The 15157-nt window shown below is 44.2% G+C and overlaps 1 protein-coding gene across 1 annotated transcript; it reads left to right on the top strand.

Moving 5' to 3' along the window:
• The first annotated feature begins 4625 nt into the window (after positions 1 to 4625).
• On the top strand, positions 4626 to 5406 carry LOC119298326. The gene has a single exon (XM_037575772.1). The coding sequence runs from the start codon at positions 4729 to 4731 to the stop codon at positions 5119 to 5121; it is 393 nt and encodes a 130-aa protein (XP_037431669.1). The 5' UTR covers positions 4626 to 4728; the 3' UTR covers positions 5122 to 5406.
• Positions 5407 to 15157: the final 9751 nt, after the last annotated feature.

Below are 15157 nucleotides of genomic sequence, written 5' to 3'. Positions count from 1 at the left end.
CTAGGGTTCATACTTTCACTAGTGCAAATTCTCTCAACAATAATAACATAATTGGATCATATAACTATCCCTCAACATGCAACAAAGAGTCACTCCAAAGTCACTAATAGCGGAGACCAAACTAAGAGATTATTGTACGATATGAAACCACCTCAAAGTTATTCTTTCCGATCAATCCATTGGGATATTCCTATAAGTGTCACAAACAGCCCTAGAGTTCGTAGTAAAATAACACCTTAAGACACAAATCAACCAAAACCCTAATGTCACCTAGATACTCCAATGTCACCTCAAGTATCCACGGGTATGATTATATGATATGCATCACACAGTCTCAGATTCATCTATTCAACCAACACAAAGAACTTCAAAGAGTGCCCCAAAGTTTCTACCGGAGAGTCAAGACGAAAACGTGTGCCAACCCCTATGCATAAGTTTACAAGGTCACAGAGCTCGCAAGTTGATCACCAAAACATACATCAATTGGATCACTTGAATATCCCATTGTCACCACAGATAAGCACATGCAAGACATACATCAAGTGTTCTCTAATCCTTAAAGACTCAATCCGATAAGATAACTTCAAAGGGAAAACTCAATTCATCAGAAGGAAATAGAGGGGGAGAAATATCATAAGATCCAACTATAATAGCAAAGCTCGCGGTACATCAAGATCGTGCCAAATCAAGAACATGAGAGAGAGAGAGAGATCAAACACATAGCTTCTGGTACATACCCTCAGCCCCGAGGGTCAACTACTCCCTCCTTGTCATGGAGAGCGCCGGGATGATGAAGATGGCTGCCGGTGATGATTCCCCCCTTCGGCAGGGTGCCGGAACAGGGTCCCGATTGGTTTTTGGTGGCTACAGAGGCTTGCGGCGGCAAAACTCCCGATCTAGGTTATTTTCTGGAGGTTTCTGTATTTATAGCAATTTTTGGCATTGGCCTCACATCAGGGGGGTCTCCGAGTCGTCCACGAGATAGGGGGACGCGCTCAGGGGGGTAGGGCGCGCCCTCCACTCTTCTGGCCCAACTCTTTTACTCCGGGGGCTTCTTTTGGTCCATAAAAAACGTCAATTGGACTCCGTTTGGTATTCCTTTTCTGTAAAACTCAAAAACAAGGAAAACATAAACTGGCACTGGGCTCTAGGTTAATAGGTTAGTCCCAAAAATCATATAAAATAGCATATAAAACATCCTAGATGGATAATATAATAGCATGGAACAATCAAAAATTATAGATACGTTGGAGACATATCAATATACATGATTAGATGAGACAGAGGAACAACTTAAACAATACTACATCACAAATTATTATAAATACCTTTCTGGTCCAATCAAAGATAGTCGGATTTTACTAGATGAGCTGAGATAGTGAGATGTAGTATTCTCTTCAGAAAATGATTTTTCCACCGCTGACTTCACAGAAGAAGAGGTAAAGCAGGCAATTTTTCAAATGGGGCTCAAAGGCCTCGGTCCTAATGGTTTCAGGCTGAGTTTTACTAGATTTTTTGGGAAGTCATCAAGGATGATCCTTGCCTTTAGCTTTCGTAAAGCCTGCTTACCACTCCATAGTTTTATCGTGTGATCACCTTACTACCGAGGAGACAGGAAGCAAAGTAAAATTCAACAATATAGACCTATATACTCCTTCCGTCCCAAAAAGCTTGTCGCTCTTTTTGGGACGGAGAGAGTACATGTTGTCATACTCATCCTGATTCAATCTTGCCTAGTTAGCATTCCCAATTATCTATTGTCCTTCAAATCCCCCAAGTGGGCCACTAAGATGATCAATACTTAGATGACTCACTGCTTTCGGAATGGATTTTGGCAGTCTTGGGATACCTAATCTCAAGGACGTCAACATGTGTTTATTGGGATCCTGGATCAAAAGATATTGTGAAGGAGATGGCAAACTCTAGAGTGCAGTTCTGGCCTATCTATACCATTGTAATGAATCTTCTAAAGCTATTTCGTAAGTTTGGGATGGCCACCAGCTCAATCTTACTTTTAAAAGAAATCTGATGACTGACTTGGGAGCTCTGGTTCCAAATTTTAAAGATGGCTAAGAGTATTAATTTGATCGAAGAGATTTTTTTAATCTAGCAACTAGAAAACAGTGGTCACTACTCAACTAGTTTCTCATATCGTATTATCAATTTTAGCCCCCCCCCCCCAATTCACATTGTTGTGTTTTGCCTCATAATAAACCTATGACTACAGATAACCCTAGAAAATGACATACTTTCAAATCTTTAGAATGTGTCTTTTTGTAGTGAACATGAAACCATCAAACATCCTTTTTTTACTGTGTAGTAGCTAGAAACATCTGGTAAGTCATCCGAGATCTTTTTGGAGCTCAGGTTGGGTTTTCTTTTCTTTCAGTGGCCAAGTTTTGGGTAGCTAATAGTAGTATTTCTGCTTTAAACACTATTTGTACTGGATGATTCTATCATCAGATCAGAGTAGACATAGGTTGGATATTTTCTCCACTTCCCTATCTGACCTCCTGAGGAAGCCTCTGTCCATACTGGATATTCTTTCACCGATCACATCTCCTCTTGTCCAGCATTCGACTAGAGTTTTCTAGGGGACAGTGAAGATTTCTGGTCACTGGTGAGGCCTTCTAAGGTTGCAACAATGGTCCAAAGCCCCGTTTCCCAACTGGAGATCTGCTGGTCTCCACAGCCATCCGCGCTCCCCCTCTGAAGGCTAGGTAGCCTCCTTTGAAGCTCAAGCTTAAAGAGGTGTGAACAAGAGATATGAAGCAAAAATGCAGGTCTTTTCAAACACATGCGTGCATTTCAGAGGAACTTGTATCTTCTTGATGGCTGCTACTACCATTACTCACTTTAGTTATGTTGTCGTTTTAAGTATCTTAAACTCGCAGCTCGACTTTGAACAACTTTTCATAGCTCCTCCCTGTTTGACTAAAATACTTTTTGCCGTAAGAAGAGGTAAGCAGACAATTTTTCAAATGGAGCTGAAAAGAGGTTGGATTGCCGGCAAGTGTGTACTTTTATCAGAGTCTTTGACAACCCAGCAAGGGTGATATTATGACCCCTTACGCAGATTATAAGGCAAGCTTACCATTCCATACTTTAAGTTTTGGTGTGATAACCTTATTGCCAAAGATAGGAAGCTAATAAAATTTGACATGGACCAATATGCTTGTTACCATTAGAATAGGTGTTCAGACAATTTTCTGAGTCAAATGCGTAAAACCACCACACTGAAGGATGGGTTTGCAGAAAGAATAGTTCAACAATTTTTTGGTAAAAAAAATACCATGTTACGGTAATTGTTTTTGCGTAAACCACCGATCGCAGATTAGAGCGCTTAGAGAATGTTTCTGATAGACGGTTCCCACTCGCCAGGAGCTGAATTGGCAAAGAAAATCCCCATGGGCACTTTTGACTAGTCAAAATGCCCTTCTTCAGCATCGTTGAACCTGCTCGAAGACCATGTGATTGCTCCGCTCGAGGCGAAGAGGTTGCTTCCTAGCTGCGTCGACCCGACGGTGCAGCTTGCTGGAAACTTCGCGCCACTGTCGGACACGCTGTCCACAATGCAGCTGTGCACTTTCGATATCTAGAAAATCCAATTGTTCCTATGACATCGTTTTTCAAGATGAAGTAGTCATCATAGGACCGGACGCCATTGTAGAGGTGATTGAACAAATTTTTCTGTGTTCGAAAGCGCCGTTGAAAATTGTCCGCGAATAGGGCATCGGGGGCAAAGTAGTTGTCCATGAGTGTCAAATGCCCTCGTGCCCTATTCCGTTCAGCACTCGATGACCCTTGATTGATCCCTTACAATTGTGAACATGCTCTTTCACACTCTCCATGTCTGCAAGGACCTCCTGCATCATCATCGTTTCATCTGCACAATCATCCTCGTTTCCTCCGCATAATCATCCGCGTCGGACATCTCAATGTAGTGCTCGTAGTTGTACTCCGTGTCTGAATCAACACTTGTCAGGCGTGTTGACCCCCACAGATGAAATCCGCATGGCTGGATGGTACCTACGCGGTGGATGGACAAGAGGTGTGGAACGGCGACGTAGGCAAAGTGGTGTGGTGACCAGGTGGAGCAATGGAGGTCGTGGAGGTCCGGCAAGGACTTGGCGGGCGACCAGGGTGGTACAACAGCGACGTCGGCCATAAAGGAAGCGGATGCAGAGAAGGGGGAAGGGATGGAGACATGGGGCCGGGTGTTGTTTTGGGTGGCCAAAGTGTCGGAGTCCTACTTTAGGAGGTCTGAGCTCCCGTAAAGCGTAAAGCATCCCTAGCTTGCTTCCGCTTTACGGCATTGGCCTGCGAACCGATGTGAGATAGTGTTATACGGCAAACTGCGTCCAGGCAGTTTGGTCCAGAAATTGATTTGGATGTCTGCTTTGAAAATGCCCTAACAGCATCTTTAGCAGATTCAGCAAAACAGCCTCCCACAAAAACCGGTGCTCGAGCAGAATAGATCCCTTAACGCGTGAATGCGTCTGTCACTTCCGGGATATTGACGTTAATCTGCAGTAGGTTAAATCCCGTGTGCCACACCTCTCTGGTATAAACGCATTGCACCGAGAGTTCTTGTTCTTGAGTCACACAGACTCCACGTCGTGACCGGACAAGAGCTCGGTGGATTGGGACCGTCGATTCCTGATCGGACGGAACTCAACGGCATGCCGTTGTGCGCCTATAGTCTCTTTCCCCAATCCGTTTCCTCCCATGGCGGCACAAATCACAACTCCGATTCTACCCCTGCTTCCTACCCCGTGCCGTCGCCTGCTCCGGAGCCTTGGGGAGCTAAAGCCGATGGGGCCTTCTCGCACCAGATCCCGTCGGCTCGTGGTCGCCTGCGCAGCCTCCGGCGGTGGGCCGCCGGCGGAGAAGCCGCCCCAGGGACCCTCCCTGCCGCCGCTGTCGGAAATACGTTGGGGGCAGCTGCTGGCGCCGTCCCCGGACAACGCTGCGGCCGTGGCGCTGACGGCCGCGCTGGTCTGGGCCGGCGCAGCTCTGCTGCTGCAGCTGGTACTCATCTCCGCCTCCATCTTCGCCGCCGCCCTCAAGTACTCCTTCGTGGCCGCGCTCCTGCTCTTCGTCCTCATCGCGCTCCTGTGAGTGGCGCGTGCAGTGACTGGGCGCGTGCTCCCTCCTTCTCATCCGTCCGCGACTCCACCCCTGCACGCGCTTTGCAGAACATTTCCTAATTATTTTAGCTGGAAACATTTCCTAGTTTTATTACTTGTGTGTGCTTAGCCCGCCGGACTAAACTGCGTCAAAATTCCATTCGCCGCTGTGGCATCTTGTGTCATGTGCAACTTGCAATGAAATATATGTATATGTATACTCAGCAAGGAATAAGGACTTGTTTTGAAATGTGAACTCGCTGACAGTTTAGTTCAATTTTGCTTGATTAAGAGAGTTTTTAATTCGACACAAAGCAATACGTGGTACTTACAAGGTGAGAGGCCAAAAAAGAAAACAGATGATTGTGATTGTTTATATGTTTTTTCACTACTAGTGGACCAATTCACACAGTCATGTCAAGTACATTTTAATTTATGAGAAATCCGATAAACATAGAAATTCGATAACGGCCAAACATTCGGGATTTCGTCATGGCAAATCGAATGTTTTCGATGGCAAGTTTAGTGACCCGAGGACGGCAACTTTAGTTGACAAGCATTGCAACTTCGTGCTTCAGTTTAATTTTGCCAGAAAATTGCCGTGTGTCAACTAACTTGTCATCCATGCGTCACTAGAATTGCCATCGAAAACATTTAATTTGTCATGGTTAAATTCCGAACATTCGGGATTTATCATGTCCCTAAACATATTCGGGAGGCACACACCAAAAGACAGTAACAAGGGTAGTTCACGAACTAGTTCGAAGAGAAACAGTTTTTGTTGGTAACTTGATGTGTTGAATATGGGGATCCAACAAATATTGAGCGCATAGTCATGATTTCCTTTTTCTTTCACCTGGACATTGGGAACAAAGGGGATAATCAACAACCATATCATCTGCAAACTTTTTGCACATTTGTTTATGGGAACAGTAAGAGAGGGCCTCAGGGCCTTACTAAGCATTTTTGTCCATCTACAATAGAACTGTTCAGTGTTGTGCTGATCTTACCTAATAATATCATAATACCAATTCTGGTGCTTATAACGTTGGTCAATATTGTTAATCCACAGAAAAAGTGCAGCAGATATACTGGTGACAAACTTGAATATAAAAGGTTTTGTTAAACAGTGGGAAAATAACACTGATTAAAGTTTGTTTTACCGGTGAAGGACTATGCTTTTCAGTAAGAACTGAATTCTATGTTATATGATTTTGAGGAAACTATCACACATGCCTGTGTGTTGCAACAAAAGTAAAATTGATGTTTCGTGCATAGTATAACGTTTTGTGCAGAGCACGATGTCCCATGACGCCGGATTAACTACGAGGAACATGCTAGTTGTCCCGTTTACAAAAACTTTCAAGTTTCAACAATGCGGCATTTGAATAGTGGCACCTAGTGGCAAGAAGACGCACACTAAGGTCTTGAAAAAAATTGCATGGATTAATATAGAAATAGAGACGAACATAAAAAATAGCACGCAGATGTTTAACAGTGCCGGAATTACTATGAAGAACACGCTAGTAATTGTCTCATCTACAAAAACGTTCAACAGCGCAGCATCAGAATAGTGGCACCCGATGGCACGAAGACGCACACAAAGGTCTTGTAGAAATGCACGTGTTAATATAGATAATAGAGAAATACAAATGAACATAAGAAGTCTACCAAAACTTTCAACAACACGGCATCCGAACAGTGGCACCCGGCGGTACAAAGGCGCACGTCAAGGTCTTGAAAAAAAATCATGCATTAAATACAAACGAACATAAAAAAAATAAGATGCAAATGTTTAACCGTGTGGGTTTACTATGAAAAACATGCTAGTTGTCTCATCTATCAAAACGTTCAACGGCGCAGCATCAAGAACAGTAGCACCCGGTGGCAGGAAGATGCACACCAAAGTCTTATAGAAATGCACGTATTAATATATAAATACAAATGAACATAAAAAAACTACCAAAACTTTCGACAACACAACACTCGAAAAGTGGACGCGGTGGCAGGAAGGCGCACACCAAGGTCTTGAAGATTCACTATGAAGAACACACTAGTTATCCTGTCTACCAAAACTTTCAACAGCGCATGTCCTGTTTACCAAAACTTTCAATGGCGCATCATCCGAGCAGAAACACATACATTAAAAATACATATGAACATAAAAATAGGATGTTTAACCGCGCCGAATTCAGTACAAAGAAATGCTGGTTATCCCGTCTAAGTTCAAGTTCTTTAATGACCATGTTATTAAATGCATGTCCTCAACAACCCCACAATCAATATTTTTCTCTTAATTATCCCATGCATTTATTTACCACAGACCTTCCCTATAATCAGCTGCATCTTTTTTTTTAAATCACCAAGCTTTATTACTCATAGTTCATAGAGTGTGGGATACAAACCGTATCGTGGGGGTTGGCCCAACCATACATGGCGCCCCGATTTAATGAATGTGAATGCTTGGCTAATAAATCAGCCTCAAAGTTAGTCGGACGACTTTCAAAACCGAAATTACAATTGAAATGCAAAGTTCTCACAACTTGATCACACCTTATCCCTATGAGCACCTCCGAGAGACTAAGTCGGTGTGGATCGGTTAAAAAACGTGAGGTGAGACTAATCAACATTAAAATTATTAGCCCAGTTGGTTGTTGTAGCTGATATCTTGAGGAAGGTCTTGAGTTCGATCCCCCAGCAGTAACTTATTTTTACTTTAGCTATAAAGTGTGAACGAACCAAAAATTCCAAAAAATGCATCGTCCTTTATTAGTAAGTATAAGTATAAAGACGTGTATTAAGTGGGATGGTGTGCTAAGTGGGGTATCTTTTTTAAAAAAAACCATATATTAATTAATCAAACAGAAAAGTTATTACAATCAGTCATTACAGCATAAGCCACGCAGGGTGGTACAGAGTTGACGAGCAACCCATCGGACCTACTATTAAAACTAAACTTAGCAATCTCATGTGCTACCACATTGGCACGCCGATTTATTTTCAAAAAGCTCACATTTTGGAACATCTTGACTATACTCAGAGCCTCTTTCTTCAGGTCAACCAGAGCGGATCTGTTAAGCTTGTCATTCGCAAGGAAAGAATGTACGAAAGCACAATCAGTCTTCAAAATAATAGACTGGTGAAGGGTAATACCAATATAAAGACCTGCTAGGCAGGCGCGGAGCTCGGCTTCATTGACACTAGTACACTGACCAATAAAATCCCTTCGCCAGACGAATTCCTAGCGACAACTCCCACACTGGTAGCATTAATACTCTCCACAAAACTAGCATCGACATTGATCTTGATATAATCCGAAGGAGGAACTTTCCACACCTCATGCTCTTCCACCGAGGCAAAATCCGCAATAACACCTCTCACCTTTTCCTTACCTTTGTCGCGAGAATCCAATTGTATAGCGTCGTGGTTGGCCGAAAAGGAGGACCAACAAATTTGCACAAAATTTGCCGAGTTAGAAATGGATTGTTTCCCTTTTCCAAAAATTAAATCATTTCTCAGATGCCAAGCTTGCCACAAGAGGAATAAAATTTGTTCTCGCTGCTGTAGGCTCAACTGATCTAGCAAACTCAAAAGCCAGTCTGGACCCGAGCATTTGAAGAGCTCTTCATCCGGAATATTCCAAGAGTCTCTCAAGGCGAACCGCAGAGTACGAGCTTTAGGACACCTCACCAGAGCATGAAAAGTGCTTTCATCTTCCACCCCACAAATAGTGCACGTACCTGAATTAGTGTGATGGTGTTTACCTCTATTCAACTAGACTGCCAAACCATTCGTAGCAGGTCGCCACGCAAAAATTCTAATCTTATGAGGAATATTAGCCTTCCAGATTAACCGCCATATCCTCCTTTCCCCCTCTGGTTCGACACTAGATTGACCAAAGGTATCTTGACCCTCCTTCAATTTAAGCGCAAAATTGTATGCACTTTTAACAGAAAATATACCATTGTTCTCGTAATTCCACGCAACAAAGTCTCCGTCCCCATGGCCATGAATACGAATCTTTAGAATCTCATCAGCGTCATGTGGATAGAAGATATGCTTCACCAAATTCGCATCCCAACATTTACTCATGCTCATGAATAACTCTGATACCCACTTTAGTCTTGTATTATGCCTTTTTGCAGAAACTTTTAGGCCATTGTTTCTGGGAATCCAATTATCCCTCCAAATATTAATACTAGACCCATCACACACTCTCCAAATGACCCCTTTCTTAAGCAGTTCCAAGCCATGCATAATACCCTGCCAAGTAACTGATGAAGAATGCGGGAACACCATATCCAGAATATGTCCCTGAGGATAATACTTTGCCTTCATCAACTTTGCACACAGTGAGTCCGGGTATATCAATAAGCGCCAAGCCTGTTTAGCCAAAAGAGCTTGATTAAAAAGTTTAAAATCACGAAAGCCCATACCGTCTTTTGAAGGAAATATGCCCTAGAGGAAATAATAAAGTTGTTATTTATATTTCCTTATATCATGATAAATGTTTATTATTCATGCTAGAATTGTATTAATCGGAAACTTGATACATGTGTGGATACATAGACAAATAGAGTGTCCCTAGTATGCCTCTACTTGACTAGCTCTTAATAAAAGATGGTTAAGTTTCCTAGCCATAGACATGTGTTGTCATTTGATGAACGGGATCACATCATTAGAGAATGATGTGATGGACAAGACCCATACGTTAGCTTAGCACTATGATCGTTTAGTTTATTGATATTGCTTTCTTCATGACTTATACATGTTCCTATGACTATGAGATTATGCAACCCCCAAATACCGAAGGAACACTTAGTGTGTTATCAAACGTCACAACGTAACTGGGTGATTATAAAGATGCTCTACAGGTGTATCCGATGGTGTTTGTTGAGTTGTCATAGATCGAGATTAGGATTTGTCACTCCGATTGTCGGAGAGGTATCTCTGGGCCCTCTCGGTAATGCACATCGCTATAAGCCTTGCAAGCAATGTAACTAATGAGTTAGTCGCGGGATGTTGCATTACAGAACGAGTAAAGAGACATGCCGGTAACGAGATTGAACTAGGTATGATGATACCAACGATCGAATCTCGGGCAAGTAACATACCGATGACAAAGGGAACAAACGTATGTTGTTATGCGGTTTGACCGATAAAGATCTTCGTAGAATATGTCGGAACCAATATGAGCATCTAGGTTCCGCTATTGGTTATTGACCGGAGATGAGTCTCGGTCATGTCTACATAGTTCTCGAACCATAGGGTCCGCACGCTTAACGTTCGATGATGATATGCATTATGAGTTATGTGATTTGATGTACCGAAGATAGTTCGGAGTCCCAGATGTGATCACGAACATGATGAGGAGTCTCCAAATGGTCGAGACATAAAGATCGATATATTGGAAGGCTATGTTTGGACACCGGAAAGGTTTCAGATAGGTTCGGGCATTTTCCGGAGTACTAGGGAGTTACCGGAACCCCCCAGGGAGTTAATGGGCCTTAATGGGCCATGGTGGGAGAGAGGAGGAGGCGGCCAAGTGGGAGGCATGCACCCCCAAGCTCAATCCAAATTGGGAGGGGAGTCGGCCCCCTTTCCTTCTCTCCCTCTCCCTCTTCCTTCTTCTCCTACTCCAACTAGGGAAGGGGGAAACCTACTCCTACTAGGAGTAGGAATCCCCCCTTGGGCGCGCCATAGGAGGCCGGCCCTCCCCTCCTCCACTCCTTTATATACGGGGGAGGGGCACCCCATAGACACACAAGTTGATCTCTAGGCCGTGTGCGGTGCCCCCCGCCACAGATTTCCACCTCGGTCATATTGTCATAGTGCTTAGCGAAGCCCTGCGTCGGTAACTTCATCATCACCGTCAACACGCCGTCATGCTAACGAAACTCTTCCTCGGCCTTAGCTGGATCCAGAGTTCGAGGGACATCACCGAGTTGAATGTGTGCAGATCGCAGAGGTGCCGTGCGTTCGGTACTTGATCGGTTGGATCGCGAAGACGTTCGACTACATCAACCGCGTTATTTAACGCTTCCGCTTTCGGTCTGCGAGGGTACGTAGACACATCTCCCCTATCGTTGCTATGCATCCCTAGATAGATCTTGCATGATCGTAGGAATTTTTTTTGAAATACCGTGTTCCCCAACAGTGGCATCCGAGCCAGGTCTATGCATAGATGTTATATGCACGAGTAGAACACAAAGGAGTTGTGGGCGTGGGTATATACATATTGCTTGCCGTCACTAGTTGTTTCTTGATTCGGCGGTATTGTTGGATGAAGCTGCCCGGACCGACATTACATGACCGCGTTCATGAGACTGGTTCTACCGACGTGCTTTGCACACAGGTGGCTGGCGGGTGTTAGTTTATCCAACTTTAGTTGAATCGGATTCAATGAACAGGGTTCTTTCTGAAGATCAAAAAGCAATCACTATACCGCGTTGTGGTTTTGATGCATAGGTAAGAACTGTTCTTGCTATGCTCGTAGCAGCCACGTAAAACTTGCAACAACAAAGTAGAGGATGTCTAACTTGTTTTTGCAGGGCATGTTGCGATGTGATATGGTCAAGACATGATTATATAAAATTGTTGTATGAGATGATCATATTTTGTAACGCAGTTATCGGCAACTGGCAGGAGCCATATGGTTGTCGCTTTATTGTATGAAATGTAATTGCCATGTAATTGCTTTACTTTATCACTAAGCGGTAGCGATAGTCGTGGAAGCAATAGTTGGCGAGACGACAACGATGCTACGATGGAGATCAAGGTGTCAAGCAGGTGACGATGATGATCATGACGGTGCTTTGGAGATGGAGATCAAAGGCACAAGATGATGATGGCCATATCATATCACTTATATTGATTGCATTTGATGTTTATCATTTATGCATCTTATTTTGCTTAGTACGACAGTAGCATTATAAGATGATCTCTCACTAAATTTCAAGGTATAAGTGTTCTCCCTGAGTATGCACCGTTGCTATAGTTCATCGTGCAGAGACATCACGTGATGATCGGGTGTGATAAGCTCTACGTTCACACACAATGGGTGCAAGCCAGTTTTGCACAAGCAGAATACTCGGGTTAAACTTGACGAGCCTAGCATATGCAGATATGGCCTCGAAACACTAAGACCGAAAGGTCAAGTGTGAATCATATAGTAGATATGATCAACATAGTGATGTTCATCATTGAAAACTACTCCATCTCACGTGATGATCGGACATGGTTTAGTTCATATGGATCACATGATCACTTAGATGATTAGAGGGATGTCTATCTAAGTGGGAGTTCTTAAGTAATTGTGACGCCCTCGATTTGACCGTACACCTAATCATACACGCAAATGTGTACAATCAAGATCAAGGACTCACGGGAAGATATCACAACACAACTCTAGACACAAATTAAAATAATACAAGGTTTATATTACAAGCCAGGGGCCTCGAGGGCTCGAATACATAAGCTCGAATACACAAGAGTCAGCGGAAGCAACAGTATCTGAGTACATACATGAGTTAAACAAGTTTGCCTTAAGAAGGCTAGCACAAAAGCAACAATGATCGAAAAGGCAAGGCCTCCTGCCTAGGAGCCTCCTAACTACTCCTAGTCGTCGGCGGTCTTCATGTAGTAGTAGGCATCCTCCGGGTAGTAGTAGTCATCGGTGGCGTCGTCTGGCTCCTGGGATCCGTCATCTAGTCGCAACAATCGGGTATGGGGGAAAAGAAGTAGCAAAGCAACTGTGAGTACTCATCCAAAGTACTCGCAAGACTTACATCAGATCTAAACTAAGTATGCATCTGTATCAAAGGAAAGGGGTGTGTCTGTGGACTAAACCGTAGAATGCCAGAAGGGAAGGGGAAAGGCCTAGCCTATCGAAGGCTAGCATCTTCAAGCATCTTGCAGCATATAGAAGAGTACAGATCAACATAATGTAAAGTAGTAGTGTTATCAACCTCGGCCAGAGATCCTTTCTCGACTCCCTGCGAGAAAGCAATCCCAGAGCCATACTATCCATTCATCATATCCATCTCTCATCACAAATATCCAGTTCTAGTTGTATCGATCGGGATACAACTCCAAGTGTCGGTTACCGTAGGACAGGCTATCGATAGAAGTTTTCTTCCCTGCAGGGGTGCACCAACTTACCCACCACGCTCGATTAACTCCGGCCAGACACACTTTCCTGGGTCATGTCCGGCCTCGGCCAAACAATACGCCGCAACCCGACCTAGGCTTAATAGAGAGGCCAGCACGCCGGACTAAACCTATGCCCCCAGGGGTCATGGGCCATCTCCCTGAGAACTCCTGCGTGTTGCGTGGGCGGCCGGTGAGCAGACCTAGCTACCTCCTTCAACAAGGCAAGAGCTTACGCAGTCCAACCCGGCGCGCCGCTCAATCGATGACGTCTATTAAGCTTTGGCTGATGTATACGACGCAGAACGCCCATACTATGCCCACGTGATGGTTAGTGCTATCAGGACAGAGGCCCCTTGGATCAAATATCCAAACCGTAGTGGATTAGGAGCACGCGGTAACAAGCAGAGACTCACGATCGATGTGACCCCGTCGCCCCGTCTCGAGTACTTGCGGCAAGGGCTAAGAATGCCCGGCCACTCCTCGTAAGTATCTCGCGGGCACCTTCCAGGTCAACCCGACTCCACATCACTCGCTATTAAGCTCGCGCGGGTACCCCTCAGGGCCGACCCGTCTTTAGTAACATGGTTCAGTGTAAAGTCACAGTAACCATAGTAACTATGTGTCTAACACCAAGGGGAAAACCCGAGGAATCACCCCCGGTGAATTCCACTCGATTTTATCATCAAGGTGAACGTAAGAGGATCCACCCTTGAGGTTCACACTTGAGGGGTTGCACGACAGAGCGATAACGGAAGTGGTTAAGGAGGAAATCACCCTCGATGACCACGGCCAAATAGCTACACTACAGAGATCTCATCAGGAGTGATGTAAGAGGGTCCACCCTCGGCACTCGATAGCAACTCTACAGAGTCATACAACTAGGGGGTGATGTGCGGTGTCGGGGCCTGGACGTCGATCACGTTGATCGAGTCATCGAACATAAAGCGGGGCAACTGGGACAAGGTGGGGGTCACTAATGGATCACTAACCAACCTATACTAAGCAGTTTAGGATAAGCAGGTAAGGTATGAAAGCAGGTAACAACAACAGGCTATGCATCAGAGTAGGATCATACAGAAAGCAGTAGCAGTTCTAATGCAAACATGAGAGGGAAAGAAATGGGTGATATCATAATGCTCAAGGGGGGTTTGCTTGCCTGGTTGCTCAGACAAGGAGGGGTCGTCGGTGACGTAGTCGATCACAGCGGCATCGTTGGTCTCGAGGTCTACCGGAGAGAAGAGAGGGAAGAAACAGTAAATACAGAGCAAACAATGCATCACAAGGCATAACATGACGACGGGCAGAGCTAGGGTTGCCCTAACGTAGTACTACACGTTGCAGACGGAGGGGATAAACATCCGAGGATGAATTCCCGGCGTTAGGCGGATTCTGGACAAATGAAAGAGAGGGCGTGGTTCCATGTTCAGCATGCTAGGGGCATGTGACAGGTGAAAGGACCGCGCATTTGGGTTCGTTGGATTTTTCTGAGCAACTTTCATATAGAAAACATTTTTCATCCGAGCTATGGATTATTTTCTATGATTTTTAAAAGATTTAAACAATATTTTGAAATTATTATTAATTCAAAAAAAGTAAATGCTAGGTGCACCTAGATCTGTGTACACAAAAGTGTAACAAAGGGTGACATGCGGGCCAGGGGGACCCAGTTGACCAGTCAACGTTGACGGGTCAACAGGGTGTGGGCCCCCTGTCATTGAAACAACAGCTAACCTAACAGTTTAATTAGACTAGTTATGTAATTAAGCTAATTAAACAGAGTTAATTAAGTTAATTAAATTATTAATTATTTAATTAATAATTATTTTTAACTCTTTTTAAAAAACAGGGGCGTGGGGCCCCCTAGTTAGTGGGCCGGG

The sequence above is a fragment of the Triticum dicoccoides genome, chromosome 5A, assembly GCF_002162155.2.
Source record: "Triticum dicoccoides isolate Atlit2015 ecotype Zavitan chromosome 5A, WEW_v2.0, whole genome shotgun sequence".
Taxonomy (NCBI): Eukaryota; Viridiplantae; Streptophyta; class Magnoliopsida; order Poales; family Poaceae; genus Triticum; species Triticum dicoccoides.
This window is presented reverse-complemented; position numbering and strand designations above follow the sequence as displayed.